The sequence below is a fragment of the Pseudonaja textilis genome, chromosome 12 (assembly GCF_049901715.1).
Source record: "Pseudonaja textilis isolate UNSWEBS1 chromosome 12, rPseTex1.2, whole genome shotgun sequence".
Taxonomy (NCBI): domain Eukaryota; kingdom Metazoa; phylum Chordata; class Lepidosauria; order Squamata; family Elapidae; genus Pseudonaja; species Pseudonaja textilis.
This window is the reverse complement of record NC_142001.1, coordinates 9,618,047-9,641,909: the sequence shown is the minus strand read 5'-3', so window position 1 is coordinate 9,641,909 and position 23,863 is coordinate 9,618,047. Positions and strand designations below refer to the sequence as shown.

The following is a 23,863-nucleotide window of genomic DNA, read 5'->3' as shown; positions in this document are numbered from 1 at the left end:
GCATCTTGCTCACCTCTGTTATTAAGGAAGTAGCACACAACAGGAGCAGAAAACAGGAGAAACAGCTGCTCAAGCAGTGTCCATGTTCTTTCTTAGACTATGCTATGCTGGTGGTGCAGCCGAACTAGAATTAGAATAGAATAGAATTCTTTATTGGCCACGTGTGTCTGGACACACAAGGAATTTGTCTCTAGTGCATAAGCTCTCAGTATACATAAAAGAAAAGATACATTCGTTAAGAGTCAAGAATCATAAGGTACAACACTAAATGATAGTCAGAGCGTACAATCAACAAATCATACTAGGAAACAATATAAATCGTAAGGATACAAGCGACAGTCACAAGTGGGATGGGGTGGGTGATAAGGAGTGATGAGAAGATTAATAGTAATATTAGTGCAGACTTTGTAAATATTTGGACAGTGTTGAGGGAATTATGTGTTCAGCAGAGTGATGGCTTTCGGGGGAAAACTCCCCTTGTGTCTAGTTGTTCTGCTGTGCAGTGCCCTATAGCGTCGTTTTAAGGGAAGGAGTTGAAACAGTTTATGTCCGGGATATGAGGGGTCTGTAGATATTTTCACAGCCCTCTTTTTGACTCGTGCGGTATACAAGTCTTCAATGGAAGGCAGGTTGGTAGTCATTGTTTTTTCTGCAGTCCTAATTATCCTCTGAAGTCTGCGTCTGTCCTGTTGGGTTGCAGAACCAAACCAGACAGCTATAGAGGTGCAGATGACAGACTCAATAATTCCTCTGTAGAACTGTACCAGCAGCTCCTTGGGCAGTTTGAATATTCAAGAAAATCAAAGTATGTCTTAGCCAAAACCACCAACAATGTTAAGAAAATATGTTTGCTTGACAGAATCTGTATGATATAACAACATATATTTGGTATTAACATAACAATGTTAATAGCACTTAGACTGATATACTGCTTCACAGTGCTTTACAGCCCTCTCTAACTAGTTTACAGAGTCAGCCTCTTGCCCCCAACAATCTGGGTCTTCATTTTACTGACCTCGGAAGGATGGAAGGCTGAGTCAACCTTGAGCTGATCAGAATTGAACTGCTGGCAGTGAGTTAGCCTGTAGTACTGCATTTTAACAAGTACACCACTACGGCTTTTATATAGCAGTAGCACTTAGACTGGGTATACCACTTCACAGTGCTTTTACAACCCTCTCTAAGCGGTTTACAGAGTCAGCCTCTTGCCCCCAACAATCTGGGTCCTCATTTTATTGACCTCAGAAGGATGGAAGGCTGAGTCAATCTTGAGCCAGTGAGAATCAAACTGCTGGCAGTCAGCAGAATTAGCCTGCAATACTGCATCCAAATGACTGCAATATAACATGTCACATTTTGCCATGGGTTGGATAAAGCCATAATGATAACCTCATTATAGATTACTGGACAAATCATGTCTGGCTCATTTCATACTATACTGTCTCATTTCCAGCTAGTGTTTACAAACTATAGTAACTAATTCAGACAGTCCTCAACTTACGATCACAATTGAGCCCTAAATTTTTGTTGCTAAGTGAAATGTTTGTTAACTGAACGTTGCCCCATTTTACTCATTTTTCACACCACCGTTGTTAAGCGAATCACTGCAGTTGTTAAGCAAGTAACGCCATTGTTAAATGAATCCGGCTTCCCAATTGACTTTGCTTGTGAGAAGGTCACAAAATCATGGTCACTGCAACCGTCATAACTATGAGTCCGTTGCCAAGCCTCTGAATTTTGATCATGTGACCATGGAGGTGCTGTGATGGTCGTGAGTGTGAAAAACAGTCATAAATCACTTTTTTCAGTGGCGTTGTAACTTCAAACAGTCACTAAGTGAATGGTTGCAAGCCAAGAGCTTCCTGTAAGCTTAGAGCTTAGTGATAGACTGCTCTATCAGTCCTCTCTGCAACTTTGCAGATATCTGAGGCGACAAATCACATTAATCTTAGCCTACTTAGCATTCATCGGGGGCAATAAAAGAGACTCAGGTCAGGAAAAAGTGAATTAGGTTTCACAATTGTGTCTCTGGGATCAATAGAGAACCAAGACCTCTCTCTGCCTGCAACTTCACTCTGTATCCCTTTTTCTTGTTTACTTGCTTGTTTTGTTTGAGTGTTACTAAGAAGAGACAAAGCCCGTTTTTCTCTAGTAAAACACCCTTTTAATCTTTTTAATAGTATCGGAGTTCTGTTTGTGTTGAGCTACACTTAATTCCTGAATGTGAATAGTTACTGCGTTTTGTTTTCGAGTGTTTGTAAATTATATTTAAGAATATTCACTGGGGAATCGGAATAAATTAGAGTCAGTCTGCTGTAGTTTTCTATTTCTTTAAATAAATGGGAGCCTGTACTTTTTTTTTTAATGCCCTGTAAGTATTAAATTATTCCTCTTTTCAGAGTATCTTCTTTTATTTTTAGATGAATCTGCGTTCTGTATTTACTGCAGAACAACAGAGGATATTGCAGCGTTACTATGAAAATGGAATGACAAATCAGAGTAAAAATTGCTTTCAGCTCATATTACAGTGTGCACAAGAAACTAAGCTGGACTTCAGTGTAGTCAGGGTAAGTACTGAGGTTTCCATGCTCAAATTTACATGACAGTCTTAACAGGCACAGGTGTTTGCTTACCTTATCTACAGGGCATGGAGCCATAAAAAGAAAACCAGTAGCTTTATGCTTCAATAGAATATGTGTTTAGAAATTTCTGTTGAAAACCTTTCTATTTTATTTATTAAATTTATTAAACTTACATGCCACCCATCTCACTGTTGCAGGACAAAAAGGGTAAAAAAAAAACATAATACAAAATGATTAAATTTAAGAAGAGTGTATTTGTATTTATTTATTTATTTAACTATAGCGGTGGGTATAAACCCAAAGGTTTCTTGGTTTTTTTTTTCTTTTGAAGACATTTCACTTCTCATCCAAGAAGCTTCCTCATTTTTGACAGGATAATAGGGAATGGAAAGATTATCCTGTCAGAGCTGAAGAAGCTTCTTAGATGAGAAGCGAAACGTCTTCAAAAGAAAAAACAAGGAAGTCCAGTTGCCTCCTGAAAAAAGCACCTTTGGGACAACCAATGACCTGGATGACTGAGAATCTCTACAGACTTTCAGTGGGTATAAAGCGCACAAGAGCCCCTCTGTGTGTGATAATTCAAGAAGGAAGGAACACTTACATTATTGTAAGTGTGCAACTGTAAGTTTAAAGCATTCATACAACAAATTGCATTTGTAAAAAAAAAACTGTATTAGGCAAGTCAGGTTGTTATATAATTGGCTTCATAACACCTCTACTACCGTGTTTCTCATATAATAAGGCCGGGTCTTGTTTTTTTTTTTTTTGAGCCCTGAAAAAATGGCTAGGGCGTCTTTTCGGGGGTGACTTAATTCCCTCCCCCCTTGCATCTTAGGGTGGGCGGGCGGCGATGGCTTGGATGTTGACCTCGGCGTTGGTGGGGCACTTCGTATTGGGGTCAACGCAGGCAGCACCATATCCGGGTGTGCAACAAAAGTACTTCCTAACGGCAAGCCCCCCCCTCACCATTCCCCCCCATTTCACGTGTTTTAATATAGGCCTTAATTTAGGGGGAGGGGCTTAATTTCATTTCATGCCTATAAAACATGCTGGGACTTCCTATTGGGGGAGGCCGTATTGTTGGAGAAACAAGGTAGTTTCCAGTTGAATGTCTGCTTGGTGGGAAAATTTTGTTGGCCTTTGCGAAATAAGTGAGAAATAGCTCGCTCAGAAAAGCAATAGTTTGGGTGCCAAGCCTAGTTAACCGTTATGGTTTAGCTGAGTTATTCTTTTAACCATATGTCAAAACAGAGCAGCTCATGTGGCACCTCTGCTCCGCGAGCTGCATTGGCTGCCATTTTGCTTCTAGTTCCAATGAAAGATGCTGGTTTTAACCTCCAGTGCCCTTCATGGCAAGGAACTGGGCGGCCTGAGGGATGGCCTTTCTCCGGTTACACCATCCCATTCCATTGGATCTGGCAGAGAAGGCCTGCTTGCAGGTACCGTCAGCTAGGAACCTACGTTTGGAGGACCTCAGGAGACACGCCTTCTCTGCCTTGGACCCCACCTTATGGAATGTCCGACCCATCACAACCCCATGGACAACATTCCTCCAGACCTTCCTGTCCTCTACCATCTTATGGAGTCCACTTAAGCTCACTCCCAACTGCTTCAGTGACTCTGTCCAGCCACCTCCTTCTCTGCCGTCCCCTTCTTCTTCTTCTTCTCTCAGTCTTTCCCAGCATTAGGCTCTTCTCCAGCGAGTCCTTCCTTCTCATGAGGTGGCCAAAGTCTTTGAGTTTCATCTTCAGGATCTGGCCTTCAGTCAGGGTTGATCTCCTCTAGGACTGACCAGTTGGATGTCCTTGCAGTCCAAGGGACTCTCAGGAGTCTTCTCCAGCACCAGAGTTCAAAAGCCTCAATTCTTTGGCTCAGCCTTTCTTATGCTCCAACTTTCACAGCTTTTTATGCAACATGCTTGTCCCCAAAATTAAATTAGCTTCATCCCTTTTGACATCATTTATGTCCCTCAAGACCTGGTTGTCTTATCAGGCTTGATGCTCCCTGAGATCCAGATGCATGCTTAGCTGGCTCCATTGTTGAGATGGCCATTCTTCTCCCCTCTCTGCCCAGGGTTTGTATGTTTGTTTTTATTTGTGTATTTATTTATTTTTTTAATGTGGATTTGTCTTTTTACATCTGTTGCTTCTAGAACCGTTACGTTATTATTCAATTGTTATATGCCATCCAGAATCTCTTTTGGTGAGGTGGGCAGCCATACAATTTTGATTAATAAATAAATAAAGTAGATGAAATTGAGGTGACAAATATTACCATCTGGGGTGTAGCAGTTGTTTTCCGAGAGTGTTCTTTGCCACAAAACTTGCCTATTTTCTCTTTTTTAAGGCCAGGGAGAAGGACGTAGGGAAACATTTTAGGATTGGGACTTTGCAGTATTCGATCTGATTTGATAAGAGGTTGTAGATTGAGATGGCATTTTTTGCAGGTAGCTACAAAGCTGCCTGGTCTCCGTCTGAAGGCCATCCAATTGATGGAGTATAGCCTAAATTATGCTTGGTTAAAATACCTAAAAGTCTGATATTATGGGTGGAATACAGTGATCATAACCCTTCTGTTTGGCATACTCAGTGAATTGCAAGTTTCATTTTGTTACCACTTTATCTATACAAGAAGGGACCCAATATCTTCAGGAAAATGCTTGTGTGGTAGTGAAGTCTCACCCGAAAAATCCATGACCGAGAAAATTAAAGTATTTCCAGATAGAATTACCTCTAAACTAATAATAAAAAGAGAATGTGCAATTATCTCACTTCTTTTGCCTCTCTTTTAATCTGTGCTTTGTTAATAAGAACAGGATATTAAAACAATGGGGGAAAAAAATCTTGTACCTCTCCACGAAACTTTATGAGCAAGACAGGATGTGTAATAAGATTGGGATCACCCTTGTGCTTTGCTTTTTATTTTCCTTTTTGGTCATACCTATTTGGCAGAAGAATTTTACAGTTCTTACAAGTTATTCGATACGTGAGTTCACGGAATTTTCTCTGTCTGTTCCGTAGCCTGTGAAGAAAAAAAATGATAAACGCTTGACGGTCGGGTTGCTTAGACAATGCTATATTACGTATTGTTTTCTTGCTTCATTTCTTTGTGGGCTTAGGACAAGAACTTCTTCTTTTTCTTTAAATGGCAGGTGTGGGCTGCTCTAGCAGAGCAGTATTGTTGTGATTCCATTGAACGGCAAGAACTTGTCACCTTTGTGGTGACGCTTTGGGGCAAAACAAAAGGTTTAGAAATCAGAATTGATTTCCACTAGAAACTGAACCACGTGACTTCTTGCTGCCCCGAGAAGCGAAACAAAAGGTCTTCATACTCTCTCTCTCTTTCCAATTTCGGATTTTTTTTAACACCGGTCTGTGGAGATAATAAAGTGATTTGATTTGACTCGGTGGGTTTTTCCCTTGTACCTCCAGAACCCCTCCATATGCTCAGTAGGATTCCCAGTCAGTTCTCGGCCATCAATGTGTGTCTTCCTTCTGCAGCATGTAGTCAGGATCATGCGTAATGCATTAGTTATCCCTTATTAATCATAGGTACACACTTCAATAAGGTACCATAAAGGCTCCTTTCCTGTGTTTGTGAGGTGTGGGGAGTGAGGGTCCTGTGTTTTCCATCCCTTGTTTTTGGCTTTATCTTAGAAACTTAACCTTGTGGCTGAAGACCTTTTTGCATAAATGGATCCTCCTTGAAATGTTTGCAGCATTGTAAGATAAAACTTAAGATAAAACCATGCCAGTGAAGGTGAATCTTTTTATTGGGATGTGCCAAAAGCATGCGCGTGCCAGCACCCACAAAGCAATGCGCCCCACCCCCTGTGCATGCGTGCACAACAACCCCACCCCACCCCCTTACCTGCACTGCACGTGTGCATGCCTCCCAGATGGTTTTCGGCCCATTTAAGGCCGTTTTCGCCCTCCCGGAGGCTTGAGGGAAGCCTCTGCAGCCTCAGGAGGCTGAAAAACGGCCTTCCGGAAATACCGGAAGTGCCTGTTTTCAGCCTCTAGAGGGCCTCTGGAGCCCAGGGAAGGCTGTTTTCGTCTTCCCGAAGGCTCGAGGGAAGCCTCTGGAGTCTCAGGAGGCTGAAAATGGGCCCGTTTTGGCACTTTGGGTATTTCCGGAAGGCCCGTTTTTCGGTCTCCCAAGGCTGCAGAGGCTTCCCTCAATCCTCTGGGAAGGCGATAAAGGCCTCAAACAGGCCAAAAATCAGGTGGGAGGTGCACACCAGCCCCATTGCTCGCACAAATCGAGCGGATTACTGACCCCACCACTTGTGTGCGTCAGACTGCACATTTGCACATGCTGGCCCACTTTTCCTGCATCCCAGTCCCCCCTCTCTCTCCCCCCCCAGACCAAGCTGGGACACGAAGCCGGAAAAGTTGGAGAGCAAATGGTATAGAAAACCGAAAGTCTTTTTTGAGAATTTTTGAGAAAAGTTTTGACAAGTTAGTGGTAACTTGTCTCTTAAACCAGATGTGCAAAATAAATATAATTTTATTTAGTTAATGAATCTCTGCTCCCTTATGGTAGAAGAAATATGAAACTGATATCCAGTCATAAACTGACCTGCATTTGTAATACACACACACACACACACACACACATACTCGTTTATAGTAGTATTGAAATAACAAACAGAATTGCCATCAACTATTTCATGCTGATCATTGCTAGTGAAGTTTATACAGTTGTTAGATTTTTTTAGCAATGACTCGCATTTTAAAAACATATTTTATGTAAAGAAATCGTAAAATAGAACTCGAGTGACATTTCTATATATAAAACAGTTAAAATTCAAGGAATTGAATAGTGCCATCAATGTCTTTGCAAAGATTGATTTTTTTTTCCAGTTTCTAAATTAATGCAACATTTAATATAAAATGAAACTTATAAAACAATCCTGGATATTGTAACTTTTCAATGGGCAGGTTCCTAGTCACAATGTCCTATTGTGCATTGAGTCAGTGGTGATTCCTGGTGACTGCCTGGATAAGTCCCTGCAATTTTCTTGGCAAAATTTCAGAAATGACATGCCATTGGCTTCTTCCTAGGGTTGAGACTTGAGAGAAACTGGCTTCCATAAGGTCCCCTGTGGGCTTCATGCCTTAAGGCAGAACTAGAATTCATAATCTCCCAGTTTCTAGCTGGTGTCTTAACCACTAAACTGGCTTTTACATCCTTAATTACTTAACTGTCTTTCTTTCCCATATATATCAGTCAGGTGTTGAAAGTGTTTATTGTTTTCTCAGAACTTTAAACAAAGTTTGTTTTCAGATGTAAGGGAGTAAAGCTTTTGACATAATGATGGAAATACCACCTTGAAGTCTAGCTGAAAATTATAGCTGAGACCTGGAAAACCATCTCGCTTAGAATTATAGGTGCGGGGATGGAAAGCTATCTCAAAAACTAGCTGGAAATTATAGCTGAGGGCCAGAAAACTACCTAGCATAGCTGAGCCATGAAAAGGCCACCTCGAAAGCTAGCTGAAAATTACGAATCCTCTTTGCTTACAAATTCCTTTTTGTTTGCAGACGTGGGTTGGAAACAAAAGAAGAAAGATGAGCAGTAAGAACGCCGTGGATTCTGGAGGAAGCCCATCAGCCACGACCAGCAGCACATTGACAATGCCTCCGGAAGTGGCCGTTCAAAACGTGGTCAGCATAGCCCGTTCCCAGAGCCAGCAGTCCTCGTGGACGTCCTCCAATAACGACGTCATTGTCACCGGCATCTATAACCCGGCTACTTCGTCTGGCAGACTGGTCTCCACCAAACAGACTAACTCCTTGATGAGCGATATGCATAAAAATTCCCTGTCGAGGCCGGCCGGGAAGAGCGATCCCGAATTCCAGCGGCAACACATCGCAGTGACCCGCCAAGCTCCCCACTGTAAAAACGCGTCGCTTTTCCTGGGCGAGAAAACCATCATCCTCTCCAGGCAAACCAGCGTGCTGAATTCAGGGAATTCTATTTACAACCACACGAAGAAAAGCTACGGTGGCTCGTCGGTTCAGACGGCGGAATTAGTGTTACCTCAAAAGCCTGTCTTGTGCCACCGGCCGTACAAAGTGGACCAGGTGGGCTGCCAGCGGTTGCAAAAGCCAGAGCACCCCATCCTCGCTTCTTCCGTGCCATCCGGGCAGAGATCTAACATTAGAGACCCTTCCTGTAGCACCCACAATTTGGAAATCCGAGAGGTTTTTTCCTTGGCTGTTACTGACCAGTCTCTGGGAGGAAGTCGAGAGAAGGCCCTGTCATCTTCCGGAGAAGGCAGTTGTCTGTCTATCGCGATGGAAACCGGGGATGTGGACGATGAATACGCCAGAGAGGAAGAGTTGGCCTCCATGGGCGCCCAGATACAAAACTACTCTCGGCTAAGCGGCACGTCCCTCCGCGTCGAGAATCCGGGATCTGGTTTTTCTGGCTCAGGCAGGAGCATGAGTTGCAATTCGCACGTGCTGAACGCGAGGAACTTGCACAACAATATCTTGTATCACAACAGAGACTACCGTTTACCTCCACGGACTTCGTTGCACAGCACATCCAGTACGCTCTATAGCAATCCCTATCCATCAAGAAGTAACCTTTCTTCTCATTTTGCAGCATCCAATCAACTAAGGCTATCTCAGAACCAAAATAATTATCAGGTAATTGGGCTTTTCTTCCTAAGGTCCGACATTTAGGAAATGTGCCACTTCCAATTATTTTTTTTTAAATGTGAATCATCAACTCCAGCTCGTGAGCGACTGTAAAGGGAATTGTTTCTTTTCTGCTACCAGGAAATAAAAACAATTTTCTATTCCTCCCCCTCCCCTTATTCATTTCTTTATGCATGCCCGTTTTCCTCTTATGTCCCTGGCATTTTGATATTTTATTTGAGTACTAGCTCTATAGCCGTGTTTCGCTATGAAATTATGGGGTCAGGCTTAGTTTTTGGGGAGGAAAATAAGGTGGGGGGAATCTGCCTCTGCCTACCAGCATCCATCAGTATTTATCTGTCTGGCATCCTGTCAATGTGTGACAGTTTTGAGGGCCGTTTGGAAAGTGAAACAGTATTTGCTGTGTAAGCAAGAAGGAGACAGCAAGGAGCCTGGGCATGGCTTAGCTCAATTGTTCTGTACTAAAGCTGGTTGCTGAAACTTCTATGCTTGTGTTTTGCATTTGGAACAGGTTTCTTTTCAGGTGGGAGATGGGGAATAGAACTACTCGGCATCAGAGTGTGTTAATAATAATATACGAAATACTAATGCTCTGATAGTCATTTTGAAAAATCCTTTCTTAGTGAGCACCTAGAAGCCAGAAGGAACATTCCATGCCAAATTTTAAGTTGGTAGGCTTTACAGCTCTGGAAATTTTGTGATGATGTGTGAGTGGTATTTTGCTTTTATGTAGAGATATTGCAATTCTGATGATATCTGAATTTGGAAACGATCATTTTGAAAATATCTTCAGAACCATATACAGCCAAGATTGATTGATTCATGTTCTGGTTTAGAGGAACATTTAAATCAACTGAAGACTTTTTTTTTTTAAAGCACTTGGCTGAATTTGCAAGAATTTAGAATTATTCAATAAGTTTGAGATTAAGTAAATGATGATTTATTCCAGTGGCTCTCAACCTGTGGACCCCGGTGTGTGTGTGATGTCGTCACAGGGGATCTGTGAAGGCTTGAAGAAATCATATGATTTAAATCTTAAGTCTTGGGGGTCCATGGCCACCGTGTGTGGCCACAATAAGTATTTAAAACGGGGTCCATGGTGAAGAAAAGGTTAAGAACCGCTGGTTTATTCTTTCTAAATCAGGTTTCTTAGAGAAAGAAGAAAGGTTTACATTCATCTCAAAAGAATGCATTCCAATACATTTAAGTGTTCTTCAGATCAGAGGTGCTATTCAGTAGGTTCTGACCAGTTCTGGAGAACCGGTAGCGGAAATTTTGAGTAGTTTGGAGAACCGATAGCGGAAATTTGAGTAGTTTCAAATCCCACCTCTGACTGGCCCCGCCCCCATCTATTCTCTGCCTCCCATTGTGTCCCAGCTGATTGGCTGAGTCTTCTTTTGTTGCCCTGCATAGGAGAACGGAGCTGGAAAGCAGGTTAGTGGGGTGGGGAGGGAATGGGGATTTTACAGTATCCTTCCCCTGCCACGCCCAAGCCACGCCCACCAAGCCACGCCACGCCCACAGAACTGGTAGTAAAAAAAATTGAATCCCACCACTGCTTCAGATGATCATCTATCTATGCAGCATGCCATATGTACCTTTGTGGTAATTTTTTTTTTATTTTCCACAGATTTCAGGAAACCTTACTGTGCCTTGGATTACTGGGTGCTCCAGGAAAAGAGCAGTGAGTAACTCTTGTGAAACTGCACCAACCTTCAGCTTTAGATTGTGTGTTCATTTGTTGCGTATGTTTATACACTGCATAGCTCTGAGTAGCTTACAATGAATTTTAGCCAACAATGAGAAGTATTTTCGTTATTTTTCCAAGAAACATCATTGCATGGAATAATTCTGATTTGAGTTGTTTTTCTTTTGCGGCCCTGTAAATTTTGGGGGATTGTTATCAATGCAGGCAGTAGTCAATTAAAGTTATTATACTCTGTTATTCAAAAATCCTGTCCATTAACTGTTATGAATTGGTTTAATATTAATTATATCAATCAACAGTTTTTGTTCTTGCGTTTCAGCGACGGCATCACAATAATAAAAAAAGGCTGGAAAATAATTGTACCAATGGAGTGGTATTTTTAAAAGCAACTGGAAAACCTAATGAGGGTTAAAACAACTTGGCACTTGGAAAACAAAATAAATCTTTTGAAAGATGAGCCTTGCTCATCCCAAGAATAATGAAGACAGTTTCAGTTGTGGGCTATCAAAGTAGAACTTTCATAGTCCCAATTTATAGTCCATTTCGACTGACCATTAGTCTCAGTTTAAATTCTGTCTGCTTCCAAATAGTTTTGTCTTTCTTTCTTTTTCTTTATCTTTTAATTTCAGGCAAGTGAAATCAAGGCTGTGGGGCACAAAGCTAAAAGCATTAGAACAGAAAAGCTGTGAATCTTTTAGTTCTGCAATAACTCTAAATCTACTTTTTCAAAAAAAAAATGCACAGATTCCTCTTTAATGTTGTTGTTTAACTATCTTATATTAATTTGTGTTGGTGTTAAATAGCCTGAATCGGTGCAATTAAAAATGCTTTCAAGGCCGTTTTAAACCTGTTTGCAGAAGCTGTAGTCTAACAAATGGCACCAATTTCTAGACTTTTACATAATCTTCATTTGCACAGGGAAATTGTATTCAAATGAGTTTTGCAAACGAAATAAAGCAATTTGTCATTGTCTCCAGTTATGGTAGTATAACAAACTATTAACAAGTTGGTTTTGTGACCAGAATAATCTTCTGAAACATTCTGAAAACTGATCTGAAGCAAAGTTTCTTAATGTTTTAAGCCATGGGCTATAAATGACTCCTTAATAAATATATTAAATATATAAATATATAAATATATATAATATATATATATAATAAATATATATATAAAAGCTGAGCTTTTCTCTAATTTTGTATATGATTGTTTTGATTATGGCACATTAATCTCTTCACTTCTTATCAATATAATCAAAATACTAGTGCAAATCAAGCCATTTTTTTTTTATTTTTCATTGTTAGGAGAGAGCATGGGCGAGGATAGCAATCCTGCTTTTAATGTTCTAAGAATTCTAGTGTAAAGATCAAAAATTGAAATAATCTTTGTATTTTGAAGTTTGGCCGGATCTCTTGGGAAACTCATATGTATGAAACCTTTTGTTTTGCAAGATCTTATATTCCCCTTTTTTTCAAATACCGAATTAGTTATATAGGTATTGACATAATAATTGCCTGAGTCTTTTATAAGTATTCAGGTTGTTGGGCAACACGGAATTTATTGGTTGTGAGTTGCAGAATTTTTAAAATGTATTATTTATTGCCTATCAGGTTCAGTGGCTGATCCTGAGGTACAGGTAGTTCTCAACTTGCGTCCATAATGGAGCCTGCCACTTATGGTCACTAACCAAACTTTTGTAAGTCGAGGATTACCTGTAGTATATATATTGTATTCAATTATTGTTTCTGGGTTGTTGTTTTTTTACCTTGCTGATCACTGACTGTAGTTTAAAAAGATTTAATTTGACCATGGTAACTTCCTGGAACATTGCTATGTTCTTTTTCCAAGTTTCTGGACTGCATTTAATAATCTTTGCATATTTGTGCGTGCACGCCCCTGTCCTTGTACTTATTCCAAACAATGGTGCGTTCTGTTTTTCAAGGTAAAAGATTGCAAAATTCTGCAGCTAAATGCAGCCATTTTAATTTGGTACAAGTGACTAAGCTTGTGCTAATTTGTAACGAGTCTCCTCGATTTTACACCTATTTCTTTAGAATAATTTGTTTTAACCAACGTTATAAATAAACCAAGATTTTTGACCAGATGGTATAATTATAAGTAGGACTTGATGTTGAGAAAGGGACTGACAATTTGCTGCAACCAACTTACAACAGCCAACTCACCGTGGGACAACTTGCTGTGGCCAACTTGCCACGGGACAACTCTCCATGAAACAAGAGTTAAATTAATATCAGAGAAATAATCCAGTAGAATCATTAAAGGAAGGATGCTAAAGGAGGGACAAAATTAATTGTGAATGACAAAAATTAAAATAATTTCTAATTATTTTAAATAATTACATTGATTGTTGAATTGTCCCACGGCGAAGTGGCCATGGCAAGTTTTCCCGCGAGTTGGCTGCAGTGAATTGACCATGGTGAGTTGGCCGTGGCAAATTGGCGGCAGCAAGTTGTCCCGTTCTGGTTAAGAAGATCCTCATTTTCACTGCCTATCCTTGTCTGCCTTTTTTTGCACTTTTCATTGAGGGGGGAAAAAGGATATGTGCTTGTTTTACAGTTACAGGACCGTACACAATTCAGCGACCGAGATTTAGCCACCCTTAAGAAATACTGGGATAAAGGCATGACCAGCCTTGGATCGGTTTGCAGAGAGAAAATTGAAGCCGTTGCTGCAGAATTAAATGTTGACTGTGAAATAGTAAGGGTAAGAAACTTACATTTGTAGAAACTAAAATAGCCTCGATGAAAGTTTTCTCTTTTTTTTTTCTGAATTGCAAAGAGTTAGACCGAAATAGATTGCACGTGTTATTGAAAGGTTACATTAGGAAGTGCTTTGGTTCCTGCCTATTTATAGATATGATGCCTTAGGTAAGACATTTATTGATAGCTACTATATGTTAGATGTCTGATACTTCAATTGTATTGAGATTTATATCATTTTTTAAACTGAAAGCTGAAAAGGAGTTAACAGTTGTATTTTAGTTCTTCGTCTTGTAGAAGGAAGCTGAGTTTTGTCCACCCCACCCCCCAAAAGAGGAAAAGATAAGAGCAATGTTTTGCATGTATGATCCTTCTTCCCAATTTGAAAACTTGGCAAACTCTGCTTGAATACCTGTGTCATGCCCCTGTCGGAGTCTGAATCTGAGGAGGAAGATCAACAGCTGACATGGAGTGGGAGTGTGGCTCCTTTGGCTGTGGAGGAAACTGGGAAAGGCCATAGTCTGGCTGGTCAGAGAAGGGGAGAAGTAGAACAAGGGAGAGGGAATTTAGAGGAAGACCTGGGCTCACCCCCTATTCATCCTAGGGCACGCAGGGAGGAACGGAGAAGAGAGCAACGTGGGTTGCATGGCTTATGGGGGAGGAGAGGGCCCTGATTCCCTTCATTAGCTGCAGCTGGGAACACAGTTTATTAAAAAAGGCAAGCTGCATGCGGCAGGCTATTAGGAACAAAGTGACTAACTTATATTATCGTGGCTTCTCTGTGTTCCTGGTGTCTTACCAACTGTGTGAGTTTTGCCATGCTTTCAAGTCTGAAATTCTTGCCCTGCCAAACTAATTACTTCAGTTTGGCTTGTTTGGACTTTAAGTTACAGTTTGTGTTTACCTTGTTTTGGACTGAATTTTCTGCAGTCAAAGGCTGTTCCTGGGAGAATTTTTCTCCAGCCAGAAGGTAACCTGAGGGCAAAGTTGGAGATAATAAAGGGACTCTTATTGATCATCTGACTGTGTTGCCTTTGTGCCATGCCCCGGGTCGTCACAACTTGGGGACTTGAGAATACAATACATTGTATGTGTAGGAGGAGAGTAATCAGAGCTGGGAGGTGGAGTAAAATGTGTCATCAGCTTAGAGTCCTTCTGTTGCCGTGAATAAGCCATGTCTGGTCCCTCTTGAATTCCATTGGCCCTTATCTGGTCCCAACTTAGTGCTGACCTTACTTGACCAGATTCTTGTGCATCAACTTCATCCTACATGGCCTGATTTTTTTTTTTTGAGCCTCATATACATTGTGATGAGGTGAAGAAAGGTTGGGAATTCATGAGAATTACAACTAGTCCTCAATTTACAACTATAATTGAGCCCAGAATTATGGTCATAAGTTGTCCCAGTCGTCGAGCAGATCACCATGTGATTGTTCATGATTTTACTTTTTTGAAACAGTCATTAAATGGTATAAAACCTCCTCATCCCCAAACATTTGTTGAATATTCCGAGTGTCCTATATCTGTAACAGCACTCCTTACTAGCACTGATGATGTTACTTAGTTAGGGTAATGAAACGTCTGCAGGAAACCAAGCAAGTTCAGAGAGTACCAAGGACCCCTCATGTCCTATATCTTTCTGTTCTACATATAATACTGCCTAAAGACCAGTTTTTGGACTAAATAATCCTATGCGCATCTTTTCACTTGTGCTTTTAAGTGTTTCAATTTAGAAATCCGGTATAATTAGGGCAGCCCTCGCCATCCAATTCTTTCTAAATGTATTTTCTTTGTATTTCTTTCCTTTTCTTAGCCAAATCTGGTAACTGCTATTAAGGTGCCTCTAATTCTAAAACTTCAAATGATACATTTTAGACATTCATTCATCGATAATCAATATGTAAACAGCTTTTCATCCAAAGCTAATTGGATTAGAGGTGATAAAATTAGCAGAGAAGAAATGAGAACATATGTTGAAATTCCGTTAAGTTTCTCTTGGATTCTAAATCTTATGTGGAATTTCGCCAACTACGTATCTCCAAGGAAACTTCAATAATGCAAACGTGTTCCTTCTTGAATGAGTGTAGTTGTGATTGTAGCTTCCTTAATATTTCAGTTTTGGGATCGGTGATAACCTCTTGATTTTTTTCCCCCTATCTTTTTCCTCACCCAAGACTTGGATTGGAAATAGGAGGCGGAAGTATCGTTTGATGGGCATTGAAGTGCCTCCTCCGCGAGGGGGGCCTGCCGTTTTTTCGAGTCAGTCCGATTCCAGTGATAAATCGGTACCCATTCCAGGCGATGACCCCCTGACTGATATAGGAGATGATAACGACAGGAATGATGAAGTGTCCATCTGCTTATCGGAAGGAAGCTCCCAAGGTGGGTCTACGACAACTTGCTGTGGCCAACTCGCCACGGAACAAACTCGCCACAGCCAACTTACTGCGGCCAAGTCATCGCATTGCAACTTCTTGCAGGACAACAGTTACGTCAATATTGAAGAAACAGTGGAATAGAATCATTAAAGAAAGGAGAGATAAAATGAAATGTGAATGACAACAATTCATTTTATTTTAAATAATTCAATTTGAATTTTTGAATGGTCTCTCAGGGAGTTCTCCCGTAGTGAGTTGGCCATGGCGAGCTGACCATGGTATTCAAAGCTGCCATTGGCATTGTAACCACATGGGGCCTTCAGGATTTGTAATACGTCCTTGACTTATCACCACAACTGGGACCACAATTTATACTGCTAAGCAAGGCAGCTGTTAAAATGAATCATGCCTGATTTTTATGACATATTTTTTTGCCAATTTTCTACCGATACACCCTAATCCTAGTTAAAAAGTCAGTCTGGGGCAGGATTTTTGCCAACATAATTTTGCATGTGTATCTTGTCTGAATATTTCATTGTTCATTTGGACAATCCAAGTCTAGATAAAATTTTGTTTTTCAGGATAATTCTAAAGGGATAATTAATTTTGGGGGGAGAAGAGAGGCACAGACTCATAACTTGGCACTGGACCTTTAAGACAGCTGAGAAGGATCCTTTAGAGTTAGACTCCATTCTTAGCAACCTTAACAAGTGACAGAAGCAGGCTGCCATGATGCCAGAAGTGTGTTTTAAAATGTACAAGCAACAATAAGTCTTGTCAGTTAAAAATGAACAGGGGTTCATGTTTTACCAACTTCACAGTTCAGCTAATCGCTCCTGGTTTGTTTGACTGGAACAAATTGCCAAGGTTTTGCCTTGGATACATCAAAAATAGCCTGTTTCTAGGGCACATTAGTGGATAGATATGCCAGGCTTGATCTCATCATTTGGTTTAACCAATTTAACCATATATACGTACATATACACATATGTATGTGTGTGTGTTATATACATCTATCTACCTACCTATATTATCTGTCTATCATCTATCTACTAGTATATGTCTATATCTATCTATCTATCTATATTGATCTATTGATTGATCTATTTATGTCTATCATCTATCTACCGGTCTCTCTCTCTCTCTCTCTCTCTCTCTCTCTATCTATCTATGTATCGGTATCTATCTATCTGTTTATCTATATCTATCTGTTTATATCTATCTATCTATCTATCTATCTATCTATCTATCTATCTATCTATCTAATACACACACACACACACACGCACACGCATACTGTCCATTTTTGAATACTTAGCGGAAAGAGGAAACTTTAGGGTTCACAAGGGTTTTTGCTATATTGCAACAAAACTGTGGCTGAATCTGGATGTTCTGCTTCGGATACCACAAAGCCCCATCCTCTCAGAAGGTAACAAGGAAAACAGGTTGTGTAGAGGAGGTATAGCATCCCAGACAATCCTGCAGACCCTGCTCAAGCATCACTTATATGCTATGTCTTGGATAGAAGATAAAGCGAAGAGGTGCTCAGTACTGAGACCGAATAATGATTCATTATTTTTGTCACTACCATGCAGAGTTTAATTCTAGCATCACTATTTCAGAAGAAAAACAACAGAAGCATTCAACAGAAGCAAAAAAATAAAATAAAATCAGAAGTTCTAACAATCTTGGGGTTTTTAAAAATTCATTTTGTTGTTAACTCTTTTAATTACAGCATATAGACAAATTTGATTTGACTTTTTTTCATAACTGTCTGTGAAGCGGACACATGCTTTTGCTTTCTTTCTTTCTGGGGATTTTCTGACAGTCTTTATTTTAGATCAGCACTTTGCTTAGAACTACATCATTGTTTATTTCTGCAGAAGAACATAATGAAGTTCTTCCAAATGAAGGCATTGGCCACAAAGAAGAGGACCATGCTACTGTATCTTCAGATAATGTGGTGAGAACGCTTCCTAAAATCAGCTTACTAAATTAAAACTGCAAAGCTTGATGTACTGATATCTGAAGGGCTTGCTGTTGTGCCATAGAATTGGGCAAGAGTGGGATTCAAATTTCTTAACAACTGGTTCTGTGGGCATGGCCTAATTTGTGGGTGTCGCTTGGTGGTCATGTGACTCGTTGGGCATGGCTTGTATGTAAATATTATAAATATTTATATAAATATTGAATTTTTATTAAAAAAAGAGCAACTTTTACCCCAAATCAGACAAAACAGGCAGGCAGATTGAGTTGCTCACAGAATCACAGATTCATTCAGAGATCTATCTTTCTGCAATCTGCTACCTGAGTCTTCACTGAAAAATTGAAGCATCAGTCCTAAGGAAGGTTCAGCTCTGCTTTTAGATCAGCTAGAAAGCAAGAAATACAACGATTTCCTAGAGTGAGTGGCAGGGAGAGAAGGGGAGGATCCAGCCAGTGGCGCGATTTGCTGGTTCTCCGAACTGGGCAGAATCATAACAACCGGTTCTATAGAACCAGTCTGACCAGGTAGAATCCTACCCATGGAATTGCGGGAGGAAGTGGCGGGGGAGAAAAAATCAAAATGCAGAATATCCAGTCTTGGAAAGCTTCTTGTGGAGGATGAGTTCCTGACCTTGCTTTCAAAAATGAAATACACTGTTTGTTTTTTCTTTAAGAAAATAGAAATAATAGATGATGAAGAAAGCGATATGATAAGCAATTCTGAAGTGGATCAAATGAGCTCTCTTCTGGACTACAAAGTAAGTGCCTTCTATTTCTGTTTATCCTCTAAATTAGAGGTGGGGGAACCATGGCCTCACTTTATGACTTGCGGACTTCCAACTCCCCGAATTCCTGAGCCACCTTCTGGTCCTAGTAAGTGCTTGCAAAGTCTTGAGTACAAGTTAGGGACCGTGAGAACATAACCACAGGCAGATGGTGCTGAAGCAAACATCTTTTAGAAGTAGGATGAATGACTTTTATTTATTTTTTTAAGGCAGAATGTTCCAATTTCACCAGATTGTAGATTACAGGCTATAATGTTTGCTTTTGATGCCATATAAGCAACAGCAGTTGGGAATATAATAAGAGCAGCTTTTTGCCAAATTTGCAAAGGTTACATCTATACATAAGAATTGGAGGTGGATCTCTTCTAACTTAGGTTTCATTTGGTGTAACAATATAGAATGCATGTTATCCTAGAATGTTGCCAGATTTAAAGTAAGTGGATGCCTTTGGGGAAAAAACACAATATGTGTGTAACAATTTACTTCATGATTCCTGCTTTAAGAGAAAATACAGTGCCAGATAAATGTGAAGAAAGTGATTTCTCTTCTTTAATATCACTTGCCACCAATCTGAATAGTGTGATCTGATAACTGCAAGAATGTGTTATTGTTGAATTTTGATAAATTTTGAATTCTGCTATTCTCAGTAAAATGAGCTAGTATCTGAGAATAATAAGTTATCATCTTTTTTAAAAATGGAGTTCTTATCTATTGCAGTTTTTGTTGTTGAAATAAATAAGAAGAGTATTTCCTAATTACAATAATAGGACAGAAAGAGAGAGATAGGGAGATTTTTAGATAGATAGATAGATAAGATAAGATAAGGATTAAGAAGGGTGCATTTTGCTTCTGCATTTTAGTGTTTAATTGGATTGTGCTGCTATACTTTAATTTATTATTTAGTATTTCTCATTTTGAAAATGTTTTGGAAAAATACTTTGTAAATTTATTATAAATACCATAACTTCATGTTTTGCATCTCAAAACTGTAAGTGAGAAAGTGAATTATTTTTATATCAACTGACTTTTTCTCAAGCATAAAACTCTACATATTTGCAAATATCGCTCCCCTTTAAAAAGCCAACGGGGGGTGGGGGGCACATTTGAGAAGAACAGTTTAACTCCCTTACAAAATGAAATATTATATAGAACTTTTTTCCTCCTTCCAGAACGAGGAAGTAAGGTTCGTTGAGAGTGAACTGGAGCATCAAAAACAGAAGTATTTTGAACTCCAGACTTTCACGAGAAGTTTGATACTTGCTGTCAAAACAGACGATAAAGATCAGCAGCAGGTAAGACTAAAGAAAAAGGAAGCAAACTTTTGTCATTTTTGAAGGCCTCTGCTGTGAAGAAAAAATCGAGTTTCAGTAGGTCTCCCGGCGAAAGCAACTCTCTGCCACTAATGTTATATGTGTAAATATTTACACAGTGAAGATGTTGCCTTGGAATATTTTTTTTTTATGATAGAGCTTTTTAAATGTGGATTACAGAGACTGGGATGGATTTATGGTATCTATTAAATATTTATGCCCTCCATCTCTCCTACAAGGTGACTTTACAATTCATCAAAACAAGCCAAAATTGGTTAAACCATTGAAAGATTAAAATGACAAACGTGAACATTTAAAATGTTAAAACATGATGTGTGCAATATAACGAATGAAATGAATTTCACTGAATGAAGAACTGCAAAAATGCCACTTTTGACCTAGCATCAAGAGAATCATCCCTATCATTCAGTCACTCCCCATTTTGTCTTCCTGGCCTGAGTCCCTTTCTCTTGGTGGGGTGGGGGGGGACACACATTAGACTTAGTTGTTTTGCCTAGTTTGGATCTTGGAGCAGGTGAGACATGAACAGGTAATGCCGAGATTGAAAACAAAACAGAATAAGTCCGACCCCCTGCTGAAGCAGGAGACCCTATACCAAGGCCTTCAAACTTGGCAAGTTTAAGACTTGTGGACTTCAACTCCCAGAATTCCTGAGCTAACATGACCGGAGGAGGAATTCTGGGAGTTGAAGTCCACAAGTCTTAAAGCTGTCAAGTTTGAAGACCCCTGCCTATAGCATTCCAGACAAGTGGCAGTCCAGACTCTTCTTCGAAGCCTCCAGTGACGGAGCACCCCAAATTCCTGAAGGAAAGCCGTTCCACTGGTTAATTGTTGATGTGATAGGACCTCAAACTCGCAAGAATAAATAGCAACTTTTCGTTGTTTCCATTTTCTCAGGCACTTCTAGCCGATTTACCTCCAGAATTGGAAGAGATGGATTTCAATCATACATCTCCAGAACCCGACGATACCTCATTCAGCTTGTCATCTTCATCCGAAAAAAATGCCTTGGACAGTTTGTAATCTTTTTTTGACAAAGGAAAACCACACCGTATAGCTTGTCTAACGTGTATGTTTTGAACTGATTACATTGGGTTAACCAATATCCTTAAATATGAAGGAAGACATAGGATGGGAAGGCCCGTGAGGCCAATTGTATATCGAGGGCATTTTGATAGTTTCTGCAGATTCAGAGTGTTGCTGTTGACAAATGTGAAAACTACTTGAAAGCTGCTTCTGGCAGCTCTCTCTTGATGATGGTACCTTCATAATAACATGAACTTAATAATAAACCCTTGACCTAAGGAGAGCACCCAAGAATGGAAGAATAGTAGTGAATTCTGTTAATAACTTCCTAATGTTAATCCGTCAGTCCTACAGTGTGATATTTTGCCTTTTCTTGTTCTTTTCTCCTTCTCAGGTAGATGGACTGATCACTGGAAATTATAGGTTTCAAGAGATCAGTGGGGATAATTTGGGCCTTCATTCAAATGATGATCATTCTAACCAGGGATCAAACAAAGAATTGTTGGTCTTTCTTTTTTCTTTTTTTCTGTATATAGCAGCAAATATCTTCTCTTCATTTTGGGATGATGAAATATTCTGGAATATTTTCATTACTGAAAAAAGCAAATCTATTTATCTTAGCTCTAATAAATTATTTTGTGTATATCAGCAGGTGGAAATTCCAAACAAGCAAGGAAAAACACTTGACTCTTTTAAGTGCACAGTTCAGAAAATACAATTTCCAGTTGCACAGCCTTCCCCTTTAGTATACTGTAGAGATTGGTAGTAATAATTCCGGTCATGCTGCGAAGATCCAGTATATATCCACGTCTGAAGGTCTGGCAGATTTGAGGCTTACTTACAAGTGACTGGTCCATGAGCCTCATATAAAAAAAAGATGAAAATGCGGAAATTGTTTCTCAAGAGAAGAAAAAAGCTTCATACGTGGTGTGAGAAATATTGATAAGAATTCCCTCGAAGGGGAAATATATTTCTGGACTTTTAATGTGGAGCAATTACTTAGTCCATATACTTATTAAGATAATTGCTTTTTTTAAACAAACAAACCACCTAGCTAGCAAGCAAACACTAATTTATGGATTAGCTCTGAATAGGATTTAGCAAATGTACAACACATTTATGCAGCCAGGCTTAAAAGTTATTTTGATCGATTTTGTTAAGCAATTAGTAGGCCGTGTAGACCTGAACTCAGTGAGAAATACATTGGAGTTTTCCATCTTTGCTGCGTGCATCAAAATCCTCAGAATAACCTTGAACAGTCCAATGCATAATTTTCCTCTTTTTCAACTACTGCTGGAAACTTTAAGATTAATGTTTTTAATCTTAAACATTTTTTTTTTTTAGAATTTTGATCTAAAGTCATGTATGTTGTGTCTTAAATAGGATAATGAAAATGTTACTTACCAATTTGTATGCTTTGTTCTTTGGGATAGTATTTAACCAATTGATTAGGTGCTTGTCAAATCCATGTTGACTCCAAGCGACCAGGTAGATAGGCTTTCTCCTGGCTAAGGGTTCCTTGGTGTGTGGCCTTGAAGGCCTTCTCAGTGCTTCATTCACAAAAATGTAAGATAAATAAGAGATGCTCCAATGACGCCCCAGAGCACAAACCTGGAAGACACTGGTTTTGCATTTAATGGGAATGTTGGCAAGAAAACTGCTGTGTAAGAAAATGGTCTTCCCCCTTCTAAAGTCCCCTTGTAAGTTACTCTTAAATTCCAGCTCACAGCTTCTTCACCTTAGCTGCCACCGCCTCCCTGCCCTCTTCCTTCCTTGGCATTTTATCTCTTTGCTGTCTTTCTAGTTGCTCTCCGAGAATGAAAAAGCACAGGAGAAGCAGGATTGCAACTTTTAGCCTAAGAAGATCTTGGCCCAGAGGAAAAGGTTTTGCAAGTTCGCATCTCATAGAGGAGAAACTAAAAGGTTGTTTTTTTTCCACCCCTCCCCTGTCTAATTTGCACCTCTGGGCGAAAGCGAATGTACTTGACTATGAGCAATGATGTATCTCCTCTCGAGTAAAGATAAAAAGGGTGGTGGGATTGGGCACCGTTCCGCATCAAAATCCGATGCCAAAGAAGGCTGTATTTCTTTTTTGCCCGCATAAATTATGCAAATTTATTTGACACGGGATAATTATGGCTTCTTCTTTTTTTTTTTTTAGTACTACTCTCGTTTGCTTTCTGGAAAGGGGATCAGGAGAATTCTGATGTTCCCTTACCTCTGAACACTGGGAAACTCACGAAGCCATACCTCTCGCTTCTGAGTTTCCAGCAAGCATTCCTTAAAAAAAAAGTTTGTATAGCACAATTAGCAGCAATAAAACTAAACTACATGAGATTCTCAAGAAGCTGTTCTATGCTCACTGCCACGTTGATCGTCACGTCTGGCATGGCATGGCCCTTTGTGGCGTGTTTCTGGAGTCATAAAATGCAGCTTGAAGTGCTTGTTGTCCACATGAACAGTCAACACTACATGCATTTAAAAACAACAACAACACCATGAATGTAAAAGATAGGAAGCAAGCTGAGGTAATGCACGATAAGGCCAGCCTAATAGAGAAGGAAGGTTGTGATGGAGAGCCTAAAAGTCTATAGGAAAAGATCTGAAGATCTGAACTGCATGTTGTTTTTAGGCTCAGCACCTGTTGTTTCGAATGCCATTTCTGTTTGCATTTGCTTA

At 39.8% G+C, this 23,863-nt stretch overlaps 1 protein-coding gene across 6 annotated transcripts in view; it reads left to right on the top strand.

Moving 5' to 3' along the window:
• HDX (highly divergent homeobox) overlaps window positions 1–23,212 on the top strand; it is a 31,059-nt gene extending 7,847 nt beyond the window's left edge. For 4 of the 6 annotated variants that reach the window (XM_026703024.2, XM_087940969.1, XM_087940970.1 and 1 more), the window contains 9 exons: window positions 2,421–2,567; window positions 8,129–9,241; window positions 10,884–10,937; window positions 13,536–13,682; window positions 15,853–16,060; window positions 17,940–18,019; window positions 18,717–18,800; window positions 19,997–20,119; window positions 21,056–23,212. In XM_026703024.2, the coding sequence (XP_026558809.1) occupies window positions 2,421–2,567; window positions 8,129–9,241; window positions 10,884–10,937; window positions 13,536–13,682; window positions 15,853–16,060; window positions 17,940–18,019; window positions 18,717–18,800; window positions 19,997–20,119; window positions 21,056–21,181 (2,082 nt within the window). In that variant the 3' untranslated portion in view covers window positions 21,182–23,212. The remainder of the gene's footprint in view (window positions 1–2,420; window positions 2,568–8,128; window positions 9,242–10,883; window positions 10,938–13,535; window positions 13,683–15,852; window positions 16,061–17,939; window positions 18,020–18,716; window positions 18,801–19,996; window positions 20,120–21,055) is intronic. The other 2 variants (XM_087940973.1, XM_087940972.1) reach the window with 1 other exon arrangement.
• Window positions 23,213–23,863: the final 651 nt, after the last annotated feature.